The sequence below is a fragment of the Musa acuminata genome, chromosome BXJ2-11, assembly GCF_036884655.1.
Source record: "Musa acuminata AAA Group cultivar baxijiao chromosome BXJ2-11, Cavendish_Baxijiao_AAA, whole genome shotgun sequence".
In the NCBI taxonomy this organism is placed as follows: Eukaryota; Viridiplantae; Streptophyta; class Magnoliopsida; order Zingiberales; family Musaceae; genus Musa; species Musa acuminata.
In genome coordinates this window covers 2,553,692-2,575,657 of record NC_088348.1, presented here as the reverse complement: position 1 = coordinate 2,575,657, position 21,966 = coordinate 2,553,692, and the positions used below count along the sequence as shown (strand labels likewise).

At 39.0% G+C, this 21,966-nt stretch overlaps 2 protein-coding genes across 3 annotated transcripts; one reads left to right on the top strand and one right to left on the bottom strand.

The window, feature by feature from the left end:
* The first annotated feature begins 1,866 nt into the window (after positions 1–1,866).
* On the top strand, positions 1,867–10,858 carry LOC135627752 (bifunctional fucokinase/fucose pyrophosphorylase-like). 2 transcript variants are annotated; one of them, XM_065133986.1, is made up of 7 exons: positions 1,867–2,417; positions 3,764–4,043; positions 5,040–5,407; positions 6,854–6,980; positions 7,874–8,890; positions 9,482–10,206; positions 10,283–10,858. In XM_065133986.1, exons 1-7 carry the CDS (start codon positions 2,064–2,066, stop codon positions 10,676–10,678), a joined length of 3,267 nt encoding a protein of 1,088 aa, XP_064990058.1. In that variant the 5' UTR covers positions 1,867–2,063; the 3' UTR covers positions 10,679–10,858. The 2 variants fall into 2 exon arrangements, with proteins under 2 accessions (XP_064990058.1, XP_064990059.1); XM_065133987.1 differs by having other exon boundaries at positions 10,302–10,455.
* A 124-nt stretch (positions 10,859–10,982) lies between these two features.
* On the bottom strand, positions 10,983–17,281 carry LOC135627753 (transcription factor LHW-like). Its single transcript, XM_065133988.1, has 10 exons — positions 16,850–17,281; positions 16,203–16,292; positions 15,672–15,780; positions 15,246–15,287; positions 15,041–15,100; positions 12,329–14,143; positions 12,136–12,237; positions 11,862–12,014; positions 11,664–11,789; positions 10,983–11,581 (listed from the first exon to the last, which is right to left on the bottom strand). Exons 1-10 carry the CDS (start codon positions 16,942–16,944, stop codon positions 11,411–11,413), a joined length of 2,763 nt encoding a protein of 920 aa, XP_064990060.1. The 5' UTR covers positions 16,945–17,281; the 3' UTR covers positions 10,983–11,410.
* Positions 17,282–21,966: the final 4,685 nt, after the last annotated feature.

The window sequence follows — 21,966 nt, the reverse complement described above, 5'->3', positions numbered from 1 at the left end:
TTAGATGATGAGAAAATATATCTATAACTAAATTCTCACTTCTCTTCTTATAAATAATCTCATAGTCAAAACTCGTAGCTTAATGACCCATTTTGGTTCCTCTAAGGAAGAAACTCGTTGCTTAAGAAAATATTTTAGGCTTCTGTGATCGGTGCATATTTGAAACTATCAACTAATTAAGTAAGACCTCCATTAGTGATTGTTGAACAATAGTTAACATTTTCTTTTCATAAATAGATAAACTTAAATGAGATAGAAAAATTATCTTACTAGTGTAAGCAGTTGAACGACCTTTTTGCATTAATATAACTTCAAAACAAGCCCTTTCTTAAATTGCTCATATGAGAAAATCCCGTGACAAGTTTCAAACTAATCATACCATCGGATAGTATCTTCATCTAATTGGATTGAAGTTATTTTCACTTTAAAATCTTCTTGAGTTTTATAAAAGTAAAAAAATTTCTTGACTCAAAAAATCCAACCGGTGATCTCCATCTTCACATCTAAGAAAATCTATTTTCATGCTCTTTGTAATCACTTCTTGTGACTTCATATCGATCTAGTTGTTTGTTGGCAAAAGTTGAATTTCCATCTTATTCATTTTTGCTAAAACTCTCCAGCAAACTCTTTTTGAAATCATTGAAAGTTTCTTGTAGCTTGTTTTTTATTTTTGCTTCTAAAACTTTAAATTGAGATTTCATAGAATTATCAGTATTCATCGCGTAGGATTATAGATATATAATTCCTAAGATTTATTTTTTATTTCGAGTCAAGGGCATGAGCATTATTTGCTAGACGTTGAAGATGAAGTCGTCGTTGGTTGCACGACCGTAAGGCCTGTGATGATGTCAGAGAGAAGACCGAGAGAATGTCAAGAAAATATTATAAGAACTTTGGGAACATCGCTCTAATAAGATACGTCACTCTGATACCAAATGATAAAATCTTAGGGCTTTATCTAAGAATATATATATATATATATATATATATATATATATATATAATCCTTAATCAATTAAGACTAAATATTCTAAAAAATAAATAAAATAAAATAATAATAATTCCTAATTTATTATATGAAAGCACTCCTACCATAATTATTAAAAACTCAAAAACTTCTATCAGAATTAGAATAAATAAATAAAGACTAATATTAAACCTTTAAAACTAAGAACTTCCAAAATTAGGAAACCTGAGCTAAAAATTTATTTTCAGGTCTTAGATAAAGTGGGTTAGCACAAAGTCACATCCACTAAAGAAGATGAATGGACATGGATTTCGTTGGTGAACTTATACATATGACTCTTGATTCATAGGCTACACAGGGATCGAATTGGAATTAGAATCTGTCACGCACGCTACTGAACATTTCTTTTTAATGACAGTGCCACATCTTGCCATACTGTACTTATGGAAAGAGGGAGGTGAAATAAATTTATTATTACTTTACATTTTTATAATAAATCTTTATATTTATACTTAAAATATAAATTAATATTAAATATAAAAACGGTAGGGTGTCAACAAAAACCAAACATCCGGTTTAGTTTGGTAAGATTGATAATTAGCAAGGTACGTAATATCGTATTATATCGGTGTTTCGAGATTGGCTCGGTACAATATGGTATCGTATATCGAATGATACATTAGGATGTATCGATCTAATTTTAAATATTTCTTTCTATTTACTATAATATGATAGGACGTTAGTGGTTCAGTACCGATATACTGTCAAATCGATACGTAAAGAAAGATACTATTTGAAATTACGTACCATGATAATTAGTATACATATTTAGTAAAAGATATATATATATATATATATATATATATATAGAGAGAGAGAGAGAGAGAGAGAGAGAGAGAGGGGAGGGGGGATTGGGTTTTTATATGGAACAAAATTGGAGCGGATCCTACGCATTCGGCTTCGCCTTCTTCGCCAATTGCGGGTGGGGTTATCGTTTCTTCGTCAGGACAGCGACGATCTATGCGTTCCTGCTTCCATTTGGATCTCTCCACTCAGCTCAGCAGCAATCGTGGTCTCAGGGGAAGGGAGGGAGTCGATGGAGAACAATAAGGGCGATCGGAGGAGGGGACGCGGGAGGAGCGCCCGCGCAACCGACGACATCACCGCCGTGCTCCGCAAGTGCTGGTACCGCCTCCGCCTGTCGGTGCGGGACCCGTCGCGCGTCCCCACCTGGGACGCCGTCGTCCTCACCGCCGCCAGCCCCGAGCAGGCCGCGCTCTACGAGTGGCAGCTTCGCCGGGCCAAGCGATTCGGCCGCATCGCCCCCTCCACCGTCACCCTCGCCGTCCCCGACCCCGATGCTGCACGCATCGGATCCGGCGCCGCCACCCTCCACGCCATCTATGCCCTTGCCCGTCACCTTCTCCGCATCGGCCACGCGTCCCTCGAGGTAATGCCCGCCACCCTCTGTTTCTGTCTCCTCTTTTACATGATCGTCGATGCATTTGAACGACAACATACCCGTGATTAGTGCCTACAACTTTCTTTTTTTCCTTTGAACTTGTCAAGTCACAGAGAGGGCATGCATAATAGTAGAAACTGATTACTATCCTAATCTTAGGCTATCATGAGATTTTTGGAGTTTAGGTTCATTGGGAAATGGAAATTTTTTGTCATTAAGGCTTACTTTTTGGTGCTCGGCTGCAAATCAGGATGACTTTGTTAGAAACCTCCCAAGTCACTAGCAGGAGGGTACTTCTCCTTCCTTGATTGGCTGCCATTACCTCTCTATCAACGCCTTTGGAGTTCCAATAGGAAGTATAAACTTCATCATCATGTTCATTGTGACAAGAGTAACATTGTTAATGGCGACAGTATTCACTGTCCATCAATACTTCACTGTACCAACTTGCTTTGTGCTAACATTTTGGTTTACACCATCATTACGTCAAATCTTAAAGGTACAAAACGGAGAATAAGTTGTTATATGAAGATGACCTATTCTTGGTTTAGACAGAACTGAACTAATCGATCATGATCTTAACATTTGTGAATTTAACCTTGTGACAAGCCTAAGGGGAAATTCGTAGCTAGATCTGAAAAGAGCTTTTGTCAGGTTTAATGATGTCTAGTTAGGAATAGTCTGTTAATTTTCCAGATCATGTAAAGATTTAAATCTTTAAGGTTCAATGTAGAATTTCTTAGGTGTCATTAAGTCTCACCCCATACTTAGATCAAAGCAACATTGAGAAGAGATATATAAAGGAGAGACTACCAAGTTCAATTATATTTTAGTATGTGGTTTGATTTGGGTGGACTACCAGTTTTCATCTGAAAGATTTTTTATTAATTATGGTTAGAAAAAAGGAATTACTAGGTATTAAGTTGTACACAATCTTACCCCTGTGCAAGCAGAGAAGCTAAACTTTTGTGACTTGAACCCTAGTCACCAAGGTTGAAAATGAGCAACCTCATTGTAATGCCAAGGGTCACCTTCACATAGATGTTTCTACTATGTCGGAATATTCTGTTAGTAAAAAATGTGGTTGGCAATGGTTTTAGTCTCAGTTTAATATCTTGCTATCCTGCTGTTTAATCTTGTGAAATATTCTTACTTCCCACCATAAATCAAACTAAATTTGTTGATTTGTTGCATGCTTTCATAATTATTGTTGAACACTGAACAAGAATTTACGTTTCTTTATTCTGTAATTAGATTAAATTACATAGATAATTTCATTTGGTTGTCATACATTGCTACTCTCCCTCAGATGCATGTTTTGTGGCATTTTACAGGTAAGCGATGACAAGGAAGATAGTTTACTGTCTTCATCAAATGGATGGTCCAATGATGATACTTCATTCTCATCAATTGTAAAGTATATGGCCACAAGGCACATACTATTGCTTCATGCTGGAGGTGATTCTAAGAGGGTCCCATGGGCAAACCCAATGGGAAAAGTGTTCCTACCACTACCATATTTGGCTGCAGACAATCCTGATGGCCCTGTTCCATTGCTTTTTGATCATATACTTGCAATTTCCTCTAGTGCAAGGCAAGCTTTTAAGAATAAAGGTCATTATTCTTTTTTATCCAAAATAAAACAATAAATGTCACTATTCTGGTTATCCTTTTGCATTAAATTGAAAATGGACTATGATAGCGGTCAACGAAATTCAGGTGCTACTGATACTTTTCAGTTGTATCTTATCAGAATTTGCCAAAAATGTGATTTATTTGTAACTTTGAGATGTCTAGATGGATCAGTGCTCTTAATCCTCTTATAAATTGTGTGCTTGTTGTATGAGAATTGCATTTTTGATTGACACCTTAAGAGTGTTCGTGTTAATATATTTAGGATTTACATATATCTTTTATATCATCGCATCAAAGCATGATGACAGACACATATACTTATCTGTGAAGAACTACTCATTTGGACCCATTACAATCTTGAGTACCATAGAAGGATGCTAAACTGCTTGTCATTACAAAATGGATACCAGGTGCCACTTTTTAGGTGCAGATCAATTGATAAACATTTTGTTGTTCTTTGGGATGCAGGATGACATAGGAAGAAGACATTAAATCTGTTTCAACATAGAGTGTTACTTTACCCAGTACCCTTTATTTATCTGAATGCACATCTATGCCAAGAAATAGCATAGTTCCCATGAACAACCAAAAGACTGAATTGCTAGCAATGCATTTAGAGATTAGTTTTCATACTATTTGTGAATATTCTTATTTTGGTGATTGACCACTTTTCTATCAAGTCCTACTTTTTTCTGATTTTGCTAATTTTGGAATTTCAACATTCTAGTATTTGCTTCTTTATACTCATAGTTCCAGTATCTCATACCTCTTGGCAAGTGAGAAGCCAAGTCATCTGCTCTAGGCAACTTTGCTACAATGTGAGTGGTAGGCTTCTTTTGGGACAGTTCATTGAGAGTTGTAATTGCCTTACATGAACAAGATGTTATAATTTGTGCTATCTTAAAGTTGCTTAGTGGGACTCGAGAACATTTCTTAGCCTCTAATTTAATTTGGAGCATACAATTTTCTCGACAGGTGGGATTCTTATAATGACCGGAGATGTTCTCCCTTGTTTTGATGCCTCAACCATGATTCTGCCTGATGATTCAGGCTGCATCATTACAGTCCCAATAACCCTGGATATTGCTGCTAATCATGGTGTTGTTGTGGCTTCAAGTGTTGGCATTACGAATGATGATTACTCCATCTGCTTGGTTGAAAATCTTTTGCAGAAGCCAACCTTGACAGAGCTCACTGAGGGCCATGCCATACTACATGATGGTAGGACACTACTAGATACTGGAATAATAGCAGTGAGAGGGAAGGCATGGGCTGAACTTGTTAAGCTTGCCTGCTCTTCAAGCCAAACCATGATATCCAAGCTTGTGGATTCCAGAAAAGAGGCAAGCAACAAAAGTTCAATTGGGTTTCTATCTTTTGTTTGGTAACTAACAAGTTGATATTTCATTACTGCAATTTTTAGTATGATTTACCTCTTTTTTTAAGTGAATGTATGTGATAAATAAGATTAGTGTTTTGGTTCTTAACAAGTTAATCTGGTAAATTTCTTTACTGTTATGCATTTAATAAAATCTTTCTTCCAAACTAATTGTTCTATATGCTTATAGCACTAAAGTGAGCATGACATAGAAAGCACAAGTGGAGCCTTATAAGCGATTGTTTGTATGACTGTCTATAGCTAAAAAAAGATGGAAGAAGACCAGGTTATTTGCAATTCCAATTTCCAAGTTCGATGTGCATATGGACTTACCAAAAGAAAAAGCTTCATAAATTGTCACAATTTGTACAGCTGCGGAATTTATTTAATGATACTATCCTATCCAGCTTAAGTGCCTCTCTGGTATTTGATGCATGCCAGTTCATATCATGGAATTTAGTTTTAGTCCTGGGAAGTACGTGTCCTGAGTCTTGATTATAGTTAGATATTAGTGACACTAGATTTTTTTTTCCAGCTTGTTTTGTTTGTCAATATTTTTGTTCCATTTAAAGAGGGCCAGAACTATGTAGCCAGACTTTTTTTAGTCAATATTAATCTCTATTGTAATTGGCCTCATTTAGTTAAGCTTGAAATTGGCTAGGACTGTTAATTAGAAAATTGAAGTGAGCTGGGTCTCTACCTTGGAGCAAACTGAGTCCTTAAAGGGCTTAAATTTGCGGACTTACTTTACATGGAAGAGGTTGTCTTTTGTCTTTGGGAGGGAAATAAGTGAGGGACTGACAACTGTCTCATTCCGTTAAAAGAGTCCTAATCAGAATTTTCTCATAGAAAATAATTGTAGTTGAAACTAATCAGGAAAGACATGCTGAATGGTCTGCCATTTTTCTCCTTTCTCTCATAGGGTCCAAGGTTGTTTAGAAAGAATGCACCTTTGGCGTACTTACAAGCACAGAAATTTGTGTACAAGAGAAATCTATGATATGAGATGGTTTTTTGGGTAGCTAGGCACTTTATATATCTCACTCCTTGTTTTTTTTTCTTCCTATTTCTTTCTTTAATATTGTTTTGTACTTTCTTTAACATCTTTTCTTTCATGTTTTATCTGTTACTTGGTCTTGGTTGCTATCTCCCTTCTTTTAATGATATGCTGTATATTCCAGCCTCATTAATGTATAACCACTATCGTGATGCTGCACTACATGTGTAGGACCTGACATTATTAACTAGGGTAGTCAGTTACCCACCATATTATCCTGTCTTTGCTGCAATGATTTTTTTTGTTCTCAAAGATGAATTTAAAGCATCATATCATGATTAGTTTTGTGGCTTCTACACAGTTCTGTAAGCTTTCCAAATTCCAATGAGCTAATTCATTTCATAACTAGTGCAGATGAGTTTATATGAAGATCTGGTATCAGCATGGGTACCAGCAAAACATGAATGGTTGCGGTCACGTCCTTTAGGTGAAGAACTTATCAATGCGTTGGGAAATCAGAAGATGTTCAGCTTTTGTGCCTGTATGTCTTTCTAGTCATTTTGTCAGATTCATATAGTTAGTTTCAGATACCTTTCTGTTGAGTTTAACAATATTTCTTTCTCTTTTTTTTCTGTGATTGCTCATATTACTAATGATATATTGAAATCAGTGTATGTTTCTTAACTGTTCCTTTTATAATTTGAAAAGTATGTCTTAACTGCACTATTTTACATACATTAGTCCACAATAACTGCAGTACTGTCTTTCCAAATGATCAATTTGTTGCATTTGATAACATTGCTTCTAAACCAATTCTATTATTTTTCACTGCTTCACATAACTCAGACAGTAAGTATCCCTCTAAAAGATGAATCTGTAGCGTTTGACATTGTCGGAGAATGTGGAGCAGACTTGTGTAATTTGGACAAGTAGAAATAGTCACTGGAAATTATGGAAATGATGGACCTTGATTCAAAATTGGAGCCCAAAGATCATCCTTTTCTTTAAATATCATGGACTTATAGGTTACTTCAGTTCTTTCCCATTTTAATATCCTAAAATACTCACTCTATTCACGTGTTATAGTAACTGCATGGAAAAAAATCGTTCATAGTTTTTCAGCTCTCTGGTTAAATCATCTCTTCCATTGTATCTTTCATATCTAAATATATAAAATCATTGAGATGCCTAAATTGCTATACTTCTGAAAGTAATGTTATCTAGGTGTACTTATATATCTAGCACGAGTAGCTCCTGCCTGCATTTCATGTAACATTCATTCCTTGTATCATGTACATCTTTCTGATTTTGTCGCCTGTTTTTGCTATTAACTTTTGTTTTTTGTTTATTGTTTCTAAACTGGAATCAACTGCAGCATGTATTTCTGTCAGATGTCTTATTTATGCATTTGTAGTATTATGGTCCTATTTGCAGTTGGATTGTCCTTCTTGCACTTTGGTACATCAATTGAGGTTCTCGATCACTTAGGTGGTTCAAATTCAGCACTAGTAGGCCGAAGGCACTTGTGTTCTATGCCAGAAACTACTTCTTGTGACATTGCTGCATCTGCTGTTATTCTTTCCAGCAAAATTGCACCTGGTGTTTCAGTTGGAGAAGATTGTTTGGTTTATAACTCGTCACTTTCTGGTCGAATACAGATCGGTTCACAATCCATTGTTGTTGGAGTGAGTATAGCGAGCTTAAACAAATATGAACAAATTGACAATTCAGCCCGATTCGTTTTGCCTGATCGTCACTGTCTGTGGGAAGTTCCCTTGGCAGAATCTTTAGGAAGAATCATTGTCTATTGTGGGCTTCATGATAACCCAAAAATTTCTGTTGAAAACGGTGGAACTTTTTGTGGAAAACCATGGAAAAAGATCTTGCATTACCTACAAATTCAAGAAAGTGACTTATGGAGTTCCTTGGCTGGCCAAGAGAAATGCTTGTGGACTGCAAAACTATTTCCCATAGTTTCTTCATCTGAAATGCTCAAGTTAAGCATGTGGCTTACTGGCTCAACTATTTACAACTGTCAAGAAATGCTTTTTCTATGGAGAAATTCACATCGCATCAGTTTGGAGGACTTGCATCGGTCTATAGATTTTCCACAGCTTTGCATGGAGTCCAATAAGCATCAAGCAGACCTTGCAGCTGGAATTGCTAAAGCTTGCCTTACCTGTGGTTTGCTTGGGCGCAACTTGTCTCAGTTATGTGAAGAAATTTTACAAAAAGGTACCATGGGAGTGGAAATATGTAAGGATTTTCTTACACTCTGTCCTATTCTTGAAGATCAGAACCATGGTGTTCTTCCTCAAAGCAGAGCATACCAGGTGCAAGTTGATCTTCTTAGGGCTTGTGAAGATGAATCAAATGCTCGTATATTGGAGCAAAAAGTTTGGACTGCAGTTGCTAGTGAAACTGCATCAGCAGTAAAATATGGAATTGAAGGTGCAAATGTCAATTGTTTTATTCTATAATTCCTACTTAACATGTGTTTCTACTGAAGTTCTTATTACCTAGACTGTGGCATTTTAATAAAGTATGGTCTTAATAGTAAGCATGATCGTGTCCTTTGTCCTTCCTATATCTGTTACTTATATTGAAAATTTCCAACTTGGCCTGTGACTCGAAAGACATTTTATGATGAGTTGCTTTTTCTGTCTTCATTTGGTTTTAGACATTTTTATTTATAATATTTGCATATGATTTCTTTGAATAAGAATGAGTTTGTATTTTTGATTTTGCATATGATGTCATAGTTAGAATATTTTTACATACACTTGGTGATTGTAATCATATGTAATGTTTTTGTATTTTCACTTATAATAAAAGTATCATCCCATATGCCTTTTATGTTATGCTTTTGCCTTTTAATTCTTTCCATATACACCCTCATAATCCTGGCGCTAGCATGTGTTTGAGTTATTGTCTGAGACTGAATTGCTAATTGTTTTGTCTATAAGACGGTGATACCTATGTTTATTTTATATTCCTCTTATTGTTGAGGTTATGTCAACTTACCCCAATATATGCTCTTAGGTGATTCTTTTGACTCCAAATGTGGAACTAATACTACATCAAAACTAACAAAGGATCTTGAAGATATTAGTTTCTGCCCCAAAAGAGCAAGTGTACAATTGCCAGTTCGTGTTGACTTTGTGGGTGGATGGAGTGATACACCACCTTGGAGCTTGGAACGCCAAGGTTGTGTTCTGAATATGGCAATAAATCTGGGGGGATCCCTTCCGATTGGAGCTGTTATAGAAACAACAAAAAGTTCTGGGGTCTTGATTGTTGATGATGCTGAAAATCATGTCTATATTGAAGATCCTGCCTCCATTTCTACACCTTTTGATAAAGATGATCCATTTCGACTTGTAAAATCTGCACTCCTCGTGACTGGAATTTTTCGTCACAAAGTATTGGTCAATTCAGGCCTACAGATTGAGACATGGGCAAAAGTTCCTCGTGGAAGCGGCCTGGGAACTTCTAGCATACTGGCTGCAGCTGTTGTTAAGGGGTTGCTTCGTCTCATGGAAGAAGATGAAAGTAATGAAAGTGTTGCTAGAACTGTTTTGGTGCTGGAACAAGTTATGGGTACAGGCGGTGGGTGGCAGGATCAAATTGGAGGCTTGTATCCTGGGATTAAGTGCACCTACAGCTTTCCAGGACAGCCATTACTGTTGCAAGTTATTCCTCTAGTAGCCTCGCCTCAGTTGGTGTCGGAGTTAGAACAGCGTCTGCTGGTGGTGTTTACTGGTCAAGTATGTCCCGTGTGATTTCTATTTTAGCATCTCTCTTGAGTTCTTATGTCTTTATTGATATCTAACAAATGCGCAGGTGCGACTCGCTAATCAAGTCCTACAGAAGGTAGTAACAAGATATCTGCGCCGAGATAACCTCCTAATAGAAAGTATCAAGCGCCTTGCTGCATTGGCAAAGCACGGGAGGGAAGCTCTGATGAATGGTGATATCGATGAGCTGGGCTACATAATGCTGGAGGCTTGGCGACTACACCAGGAATTGGATCCTTTCTGCAGTAACGAATTTGTAGATAAGCTTTTTGCTTTTGCTGAGGCCTACTGCTGCGGCTATAAGTTGGTCGGCGCCGGAGGTGGTGGCTTCGCCTTGCTTCTCGCCAAGGATGCGTCACGTGCCCAGCAGCTTAAGCAAGCACTCGGGGAGTCTTCCGAGCTAGATGTGAAGGTGTACAATTGGAACATTTGTTTGTCCTAATCCGATTATTCAACTTTGTGCTTATTTATCCAACCTCCACAGATGAATGTATGCATTGAAAATGTAACTTTATTGATCCTACTCCTCATATTTGCGAAATGAGGGAAGTGATGTCATGAATGGCAGATTCAGATCTGACAAGAGGAATGGAATAAGATCAGATTGACATTTTCATTTTGATTCTTTTTTGTGGGGTATCAGATCAGTCTGTGCTTGTAAGACTGCAGTGGAGGTTGTCCCAGCAAACATGTGTAATGTTGTCCAATCCACCATGGCCGGTTGGCTACATGCATGATCGACCAACTTAAGATCGGTCAAGAATGGTTCCACTAAAAATTAATTAGATCTACAGCATCAAATTCCATGATACACAGGTTAACTAAAAGCCACAATGTCAAAGGCTATATATACAAAGGAATTTATATCGACGACGTTCCTAAACATCCTTCGAGTGAGCAGCTGAATACATGAACCAAGTTCACTTCCTTGGCTTACTTACCTACTACTATCCATCCTCTTCGAGGAAATAACAGCTACATGAACTTAGGAATCTCACCAGTCTAATTAATGCATTGACAGATTTCTTCACATATATGCTGCAAGACATACTCGAGCTTCCTCATCGAGGTTGACCATATTTAAATGTAAAGATAGATAATGTGCAATCCTGTCGATAAGTTTTTGATCTTGGCATTTGGAGCTCAAGTCCATGTGTTAAGCCACTGCAATCTGTCAGATTTCGCTACTCGGAACAGAGATTGGACATTGCCGACAATTTTTAAGCATTGGAGCTACGTTCTCAATAACCTCGGTTGCCTGCTCACTATATTGAATACTGCTAGTGTGTTGCAGAAGTTGAACAAGTGACAAAAATATGTCCAGTCTGGTCACATCCCTGTTTGCCTGCAGTCGAACGATAAAATTTAAGAAAAAGAAAACATTGATTTCGCAAGAAACATTAGTAAGTTATTTGTGTACTTCCTACCTCGACCAAGAATCGTGCCCAAACTTTACGCTCGTGAATTTCCATCACACCCTTCAAGATCGTCAAACCCAATCCACGTATAATGTCTGCTATCTCAAGAAAGATTCCACGTTCTTCACAAAGCATCTGATACACAAACATATTTCAGATTCCTCAATAATGAAAACAGAAATAAACTGACTGTGGGTGGCAATTTACCTCAACTAGCATCTGGCCAGGGGGTGTGAGGTCCTCGACCATTATAGGACAGAACATGGTCTGCCCTGCAACTTCATATGCCCAGGTTGCACCATCACAACTGCCACTGCTAGTGTTGTCCTTTAAAACAACACCACTCTCCTCCACAATCATCTGTAGGTGCAAATAAAAAGAGAGACTATTGGATGACAAAGCACCATTTGTTTATGATGACTTGGATAAGCAATTCTGCAACTAAAAAAACTTAGCCATAAAAAAAAGAAAACCTTCGTACCTTTGGCGCTTCAGCTTGTTTGAGTTTATCGGCATACTTCATCACGCTTTGAAGAAAGAGCATGTGTTTAATCGTGCGATCCAGTAAAGCATCGATGCTACACTGTTAGCGTTGATGAAAAATAAGAATCACCAAACAGATCACAGCAATTATATCCTGAGAAGAATTCCAGAACAAAACTTGAGAGGCATACCTTAGCACCATTAGGCACAATCTCCCTTAATTCTTTAACACGGTCTTGTATCTGCTGACGATCTTTTGGTCTCGGTCGGGCACTTTCACCAGGCCTTGCCCTTTTCTTAACTACTTTTGCAGCTTCCTCGGGCTGATTGGGAAAAGAACTCTCATTATTCATACTGCAACAATCATCGATCAACAAACTGAAGTTGGACTTTGGCAGTGCTTCTTTCACAGATCCATGAATTATGTCCGATATACAATGAGGCAATAACACATTGGGAGTTTGACTTATGGATGGAAGGCACACAGAAGGAACCTGACTGTTGTATACTGAAGGACTACCAACATTTGTCACCATGGAAAATTGATTCTCCGTATCAGGATTAGCAATAGGATCGACACTTTTTGCAAGACAACCATGTCTGGGACCTTCACTGATAGTTTGACCATCTATGGTATTCAACAATTGGTCAAGAGCAGCCTCCGACTGCAGGCCATTTCTAGGACCTGCAGTCGAGCCCATCTGCATTTCTGAGAGGCAATCTGAAACACTGACACTAAAATTTGAGTAATTGTAATTGCCACCACCTGTTGGCATTACGATGTCATCCCAACATTGATGCGGGAAGTTGTTTGTACTCAGATCCAAGTCCATTGCATCAAAAAGGTCATAATCCATAAGTAATTTACCAGGTTCAATTAAAGAATTCTCCTGATTATGACTTCCTATAACTGCACCCGATGAGCTCTCAACTCGTATCCTAGAAATTTTACTAGTCGTATTGCAGATAATGGAATCACTTCCACCCAAATCAGGTGATGCAGAACTGGCAGCTAGCTGTTTTTCATTCATCTGTACAGTGAAATCATATCCAACATGCTCCGGTCTTTGATCAGTTAGATGAACCAAATAATCGTCTTTAGTATGAAGCAAGGAAGAACTGTCTGGTGTGGAGTCTCGAAAATTAGCAACAGAAGCACCCAAAAGTTCTGGAGCAAATGATGGAACATTGCATATGATTTTGGCACCACATAGATTGTGTGGCAGCAAAGGCAGCTTCTCAGACTCAGAAAGGCAAGCATTGCTGACCACTGAAAACCTTCCTTCAGTCATGGAATCTTGCAATCCATAGTGTTCAGATGATGAAGAGGAGTCCGCACATAGTTGATGGAATGCAGTCTTGCAAGGAGCAGAAAAAAATGAATTAGTATGAGGTGAGCTGGAACATCCCGATACACCTGTCCCAGAAAGCAGTCCTTGCTCCATGATTGGCAGATTAGGAATCTTAGCACAAGAATTTGGGTTAACACACGTAGCAACTGTATTTTCATGAGAGTCCAAACTGGACAGAGACTTTGTGCTTGGTGAAAGCAGGCCATGAGCTTCATCACTCACAGCATCATCTTGTATCGTTGGATTGGATATCGAAGTCCTGCTGCAGGAAGGTGATTTCTGCAATTGGTCGTATAAATATATAGATGCACCAGCAAAACTTGAAGTTATTGGCTTCGAAAATGCATAAGGATTCATGCTGTAGTGAGGTCTGAAATGATGAGAGAATCTTCTTGGGGAAATAGCAGGGGACTGAGAAGGTCCTTCTAAAGATTCCATGTCAGTCATCTGATTTCTATATTTTCCATAAAAGGATTGGGTGTTCTCAAAACCACAATAAGCATCTCCAGCAGAAACTGCAGAGGCAAATGCTTCAAGCTGATCACGAATTTTAGTTTCCTTAAGAGGATCAACATGAAAAAAGGGCTCTGACATGCTTCCTATCAGCTGAAATAAATCTTTAGCTTTATCAATGAACTCTGAACTTTCTGGAATCTGTAGGTAACAGATCAAAATCTATATCAGACTCAAGGAACACTAAGAAATGTTTTATCATATAGATTGAGCCTAATTTAATTGGTTGCATATGCGAGGAAAAAAACACATTTTGTACAAGACAAAACGAGCAACTTATCAACTATTTTGAGAATGATATCATAAGATGAACCATTTATCAACTAATAGCAACAAAAAAATTGCAGAGGGAAATATTCTAGACTGAATTCAAATAAACTATACATATCTTAATGGTTCATACTAAAAATTCCATTATCAAATTATCAAATTAATATAGTATGCATATATACGTACATATATATACAAGATTAGCAAAATTAGTTGATCGAAAAGTTTAGCCAGCACTCATAGAATATAGATAGATAGCAAAATCAAACATAGTATTTGGTGGATGCTTGAGTTTGGTGTTCTTGAGTTGAAAACTCAGGTATCTTGGTTAACTTATATATCAGAGCTCTAGCATCATAATCAGACATTGATCTTATTGTTCAAATTTTCCAGTGTTAATTCTGGAGTCATGCAAAGTCAAAATCACTTCAGGGCAATTATATTCATAGAAGAACAGTGTAGCAACACATGTAGCATTGGATATAGATTAATAAGACTCAAACACATTTGTTCTTCTCTATGACTTAGACCATGTCTCCTTTCATCTATAAAAGAAAATTATACAGACACATTTGTTAATATAAATTATAGTGATATATATCCTAATTTCCTTCAGCTCAAAGTTCAACCCTTATTTTTGTCATACTTATTTCTGAAAAAAACTGACCTTCCTTCATTGACATTCTATAGTCACTACGCCATACTTACTTTCATGAAGCTTACTTTGTTCAATGGCATAGTTCCTAAATAGGAACTCCAAATACTAACCTTCTTGGTGGAACCAAACTGCACTACACCAGAAAATTGTAGAGATGTAATCACAATTGTCTGCAGAATCGAACACAATCATCAGTACAATGTCTTGTGCAGCAGCAAACAGATGATCTCATGAATATACCAAAAAGAAAACGAAAATGTAGTTGCGTTGGCCATTGTTAACGAGCAAGCATATAATATGTAAATTACCACATACCTTGATTCCAGCCAAAAATTGATGCATCAAATCAACAATAACCTGACATTTGAGAAAGTAATCAAGAAAAATATTCAACACCATATACCAATAGGAAGCAAACAATCACCAGTTATAAAAAGGGAAAAAAATTATAAGAACAATATGTACTGCATTGATGTTAGTATTAAGCAAGAGTGGGGACCAATTCATGGATTCTGTCATTCTGTGGACAATATGTACTGCATTGAGGCTATGAATTATGTAAGGGGCATGCATGATTTCAAGTTCTTGTGTACCTTCTTATTTAAAGTTTGGAAATTTACATGTGTTACAGAAACAAAAGATTCTCCAATGAAACCACCATTCTCTTCTCAAAAATACAACAATTATAACTAAGACAGGACAAAAAAATTTGTATCTAGGAAGAAAGAAATAAACATGTACCAGGGGAGCTTCTGGATTGTTGACAGAGACGATTGGGTCGGAATTTGTGTCATACGCATCGTGGTAGATCCATTCATCTCTCCCACTTATAATACTTCCTCCGATACTCCTACAAAACAGATGCAGATTATGATATTGATTAAAAACAAAGCAACATCTGCTTTACTGTTAAGTACAGTTCTTCGTTCTTCAAAGTAAAATCAGTGGGTAATATTCACCCACTCTGGATGATTTAGAGAATTATTCTAACTATCGTACGCAAACAAACTCACTTCCAACAAATAATGAGGTATAAAGAAGCATGCTTAGACAGAGGCATTCAGGTGAGTATTAAAGACCTTATTAGCAAAAAGCTTAAAAGTGGGGGAAATTATGCTGTTTCAAAAGTCTTAATAGGAATTGAAGTCATGTGGGTGACGAGGAACAGTTCATGCAGTTGTGCTAAAACTACACACTACACAAACATTATCATAAAAACTGGGGAAAATGTAATCCAGTTAACAGATCAGCATATCGGTTCATCATTCATACCCTTCTCCAACCACGTGGACCCGATTAAGCATGTCCTCGACGACTATGCTGACCTGCTCCTCCCAGTAGTTATCTTCCACTACCAGTAATCTGCTAATGAGTTTGGCATCAGTGAAAGAAGTAGCAAGATGTTACACTGCACACTAAACATCCCATAAAAATCCAAAGGTAGTACAATTGCCGGAACCCATGTCATGGAGTAGCAGAAATCAATAGCGAAGAAGTGACACAACATTATTTCCATTGGCAACCCAAAAAGGACATGCTTATGCATAGAAGGGAAAGTACAAACAAAGCTATGATCTTTCGAGTGCTGTAAAAAGAGAAAAGAGAAAAGAAAAGGTATTTGGGGATAAAGAATGTCCTCTTATCACATTCAATCACTAAATCAACACTCATATATGCCAAGAAAACTTACGATCGACAAGAGAACACAAAAGTTGGATACACTCAAAGCAACAAAAGAGCAACTTTTAGCTCTTAATAGATTTGCAACATAGTGATGCCATGCGCCACAGAGCAACTCGCAGCCAAAACAAGTCAGTTCAAGAGACTCCAAACAGCAACAAAAGAAGCACAAAAATATCCCGAATTCAACACTCCAACGAACGAAACAGAACAGAGGCCAAAGCGACGTAGAAAGTTACCGTGGGTTGCGGTGGTCGACGCGCCAGACCACACCGTAGGACCACCCGTGGCGGCGGCAGAGCCCAGCGAGCGCCGCCCTCAGCTGGGGCGCCATCACCGGCCGATCACGCCCGCCGAAGCCCTTAGGCTCCCGCCTTCACCTCCTTCGCGTAGCGGGTCGGGTCAAGACACCGGCAACCCGTCGCGACAAAACCCGATCGTTGGTAGTTACGTAACAACTGGCGATAACGGCGGAGGGTTAAGATCGGCGATGATTTGGCGAGGCATGGGGACGACGCTCTTCACCGGAGAGAGAAGAGAGTTCCTTGAATTAGGCGGGGCGCATTATTTTGGGGTGGGAGAAATAAATGAGAACGAACGGGAGGAGTAATGGAGGTGAGAAGAAATGCGAAAAGGAGGCGACTGAGATCTTCTCTTTTAACATGGAGAGGAGATGAGAGGAGAGGACTGAGCCGGTAAATAGACACGATCACCTGCAGCTGCCGGTTCCATGACCTGCTATAGCCGGTGCCCATGTATATCACTGTCACTAAATTTGAAATTACCGTATCAGATTTTTAGTGCTTTCATTTTTTTCCTCTCATTACGTCAAAAATAATCATTTAAAGATCCATTTAATTTTGGTCAATACGATATCGCAAACAAATATGGAGAAAAAGCTTTTACAAATATACAATAATATTCACTCCAAAGGAAAACAGAGATATTCTACGTCTTATCAACAACATATGATACGACAAAGCCCAATTCCCAAAAGCTTTATACTCTGAGAGCTTGACCGTGTTTGAATGTGCGGACTGCAGTCACTCTCTCTCTCTCTCTCTCTCTCTGTCCTGCATCCTTTTCTTTTTCTTCTTGAACTCCCCAAAGACCTCTCAGTAGTTTCTGTTCATCTTAAACTTCACTTTGACACCAAAGAACACCGAACCAGTCGCTTCCCACTGGACAACCCTAAGAAAGCTCATGGTTGCTCATCGCTGTTGATGCTTGGGAGTTTGCAAGCAGGCTTTTTACCTTGCTACTACACTTTACCCAGTGACGTGAGAAAGGACATGATCTGAAAACTTCCGTAGCATGTTCCAGGATTCTTTTGGAATTCAATTTCTCTACAGTGGTCGGACAGGTCAATCTTTTTACTGCATGAGGCAGGCAATGTAGGCCGACCAAGTTGCATGCAACTCTTCCCAGTAACCAATTCCGAAGCCTCGATATGAAACACAAGGGTGCATGAGGCAGGCAATTAACCATATCTATCTACGTATTACAATATAGTTTGTGAGCTTTGAGTAGCTAACCTACTCTCTCTCTCTACCAATCTGTTCGATCGTTGCTGCTGCTACTGTTTTGGTCATAACTCTCAGGGCTATAACCTAAAGTTTACTCTCTCTCTCTCTCTGTGTGTGAATTGGACAGAGACTGTGGTGTCCGAGGTCCACAAACAGATAGCGGAGGGATCATCCATCATAGCACATAATGTGTGTCAATGGCAATGGCCTGAGCACTATCGTTAAGAACGGAGAAGATATCTCCGCCTCTCCAGTAATTGGAGCCCCACATTGTGCAGGAATCTTGACTAAAACGCTCATTCATACCTTGACAGCGCCACTTCCCTCCTCTTCCTTTGTTTTCCCTTGTCTTGAGGAAAAAGAAGAGAAAGGGATCGAGGAAATATCCAACAACACAGAACGTTGCGTACCAAAGGGATACATATATAGATACCAAGATATGTCGTCATAGGCTTATCTGGCAATTGATAGTCCTCAACTTACACCTACAGCCCCACAAGAGGAACTTATTGGCTTTTGACTTCATCAGAGACTCTCAGGGGGGACAGCCGCAAGTGATTACTGTGTTCTTGGTGATCCAATCATCTCGGTTCACATATGATTGAGAGCCTATATACTAAGGGAATTTTCTAGGTTTTCTTTCTCGGTTTGGATGCCAGCTTTGGCAATTATTTCATGGATATTTGCACCTGAGAGATCAACCCTAACCTGCCCACCACCACCATCATCATCATCATCATCTTAGGGGTCGATAAAGCTGGATATGTAGCAAGAGAGAGAGAGAGAGAGCACTCCATTGCTGTACCAACACCAGCTGCTGCAAACATAAAGCTGTTCCCATTATTCTTGGCATCAAGCCCTATAATTTTGTCTGCTCAAGCTCTGCAAATGTTCCCCCTCATCATGGTCGTTCACAGCAAGGTCAATGACTTCGAAAGTGCTGCTCTTTTTCGTTTTGGTTTCATTATATTTGCAGATAGGTTTTGCTAGGGATGAATGGTCCTATCGTAGAAGACAATGATGCGAGTCCATTAGAATCAACTACGGCCATTGGTGGACGTGATGCATCGTTAGAGATTTCTAACTAGCAGATTACATTAGTGTTTAGCAGAATGACACTGTTCTTTGTGTCACGATGGAGGCATTTAAAGGTCCTTTTCGCGAAGCAATCATGTTCACCATGCCATAATTAAGATCTCATACTTGCATATGGTAATCAAAACCATGTAAGAGATTTAATGTGTAATATGATCATCACATTCTCAGTAGATTCCGGTGACCCCACCACATATATTTTCTACTTTCTCGTATGATGATGATTGAATTCTTAGTAGCAAGCGTTTAATTGTTATTCTAATAGGTAATGGCATTCCTACTTTGCACCCGTGCAGGAATTCATGTTATATGGTCAAGATAGGAGTGGATTAGCCAAGATTAGGAGGTTGAAAGCTTTCTCTTCCTAATATGGAACAAGGATCCACTAAACCATTGTGAGTGGGAGGAAAACTTTGATTTAAGACAAGAAACAATTTGAAGTCGATTTAAATGGTGGATAAGATGTGGCATTGCCTCTCCTGTGGAATGTGAAGGAAGATTTGGCTCCTTCCATAAAGATGACAAGCGTGGTTGCCTCAAAAAGCGTGTTGGAGGTCGCATTAATTGCACAAGCTTGCACTCCTTCTGAGAAGTCAAACACGGTTGTTTGATTCTGCTTGGAGGAACGCAGGTGGATGGTCACGTCGTGTAGCCATTTCCTCAAGCGGCAGCCAGTGATCACTGTGAACAACAGTTCATGCCTTTGTAGCGATCTCCATGCACGTATGCTGGAGTTCTTAATTGGGAGGAGGAAGCTGATATCCAGAACGTGAGAAGTGTGCGGTTGAGAGTGCCGTGGAGATCACGAACTCCTCCTCTCTGAGGAAGAGTTCTGATCCAAGATAAGAGAGGATGCCGAGATGCAAGTATGGAAGCATAGACTGGGAGGGCGTGGGCCGCGCCCACGCCCACGCCCACGCGCCCGCCGGTGCATATGGACTGTAGGTGGTAGATGACGACGATGGTGATGGGTTTGGGGTGGTGGTGCATGCGTGGACCACCCTGAACGAGCAATACAGACACATGCATCGGCAACACCGCCGCGGGATCGGCTCTTTGGACCGGTCGGCATCGATTGGGGGATTTGAGGACCACCAACTCGCGATGTGGATGTTTGGATGCGACTGCAGATGGCAAAAGGAATGTGGTGACGATGACAAATCCTCAGGTCATTCATCATTTCTGGATGACGGATTAGATCCACCAAGCCGAGAAAATGTCGACTTGATTCATGTTTACACACCAAGTTCCTCATTCGATGATGAATGGGTATATGAGAGTTTGGTACGACGCGTGAGCCGCACCTCGGAGGGATTGGCCGTGCGAGACCGTTCAGAGCAGACCAAAATTAGACACGATTAAGAAGGGGGATTAGAATACGTCATCTCAGAAGGGACGCCGGAAAAAAGCGCCGCCGCCTAGACGCAAGCGCCGTGGGCCAACCACGAGCCTTGTCGGCGAGGGTGACGTGATCCCTCCCCGTCGGCCTGCTTCAATCTCGAGTCCGCGAGCCGCGCCGCTGGCGCAGCAGCGCTTTGGCCGCCGGGGTTGTGGGGGAAGGCAAAGGACACGCGCTATAATTACGTGTTGCGTGGATGATGATGATGATGGTGATGATGAGGCCATGGTAGCGTAAGCAGTAAGCAGGTCGAGTAGTTAACGCGGTGATGAGACACGATGAGACTCCCTTCATCTTCCTTTAATCTTCGCTTGCAGCTTTTTTAGCTTTGCACTGTTCCATCTTTTTGTTCTCTTTCTATCGCACTCACTTCATTGTTTGATATTTCTAATTTAAAATACTCAAATCAAGATAATAATAATAATAATAATAAATCTATTAGACTCTTATAATATTATTAACTTCAAAAATATTTTTATAGAATCCTTCCAGATAAATTTTTTACTATATATATTAGGAATTATTTAACTGTACGAAAAAAAATTTATTATTTTATTAAAAGAAATCTTCGCTCCTAATATGTATAAATAGAAAGAACATGAGAAAAAGCTCACAAACTCGGTAATCATTGCAAGTATACGAAACTAAGAGATTATTATAATAGTTAGTTTAAATTAGATTCAAAGTTCTTAGATTCATCCAACACAACTTCTCTTAATGTACAAACTGCTGCTGCTGTTCTACCAAAAGGCACGGTAGTTCTATCCCATACATACTGTACAAGGCTATGAACGGGGTGGAGAAAGAACAGACAGAGGAAGAAGTGGTGAATGATGAAGCTGGAGACAAGATTAGGATTTGCCATGAAAGTGAATGATGAGGAACTACAAAGCAGTCCATGAAATGCTATATCAAATGCTTTCCTCCTCAAGAGTAGAGAACCCTATATTATTTTGCTGGACGTCAGTATATACAAGTATTGTCATCTTTTAGAACTATATATAGATAGATAGATAGATAGATAGATAGATAATCTCCATCCTGTTGATGGATTATCATATATAATCTAATGCCTGGCTATGGAATCAATGCAAAGACTATAGTTGGATGTACAAATTTGGCGAAGATGAGGCAAAAAATTAATCCTCCAAAACTATATAACACAACTTATTCCTTGGTTTGCATAAAAGTTTACTTGAACTATTCAGCATTCGAATAAGATCGATGCTCAATCAACTAGTCTGGTGATGTGTATCTGAATTATTTTATATAGGCCAAGGGTTTGAATCCTCACACTCAATCCATCAATTATTTGATGAATTTAAATTCAAAATTT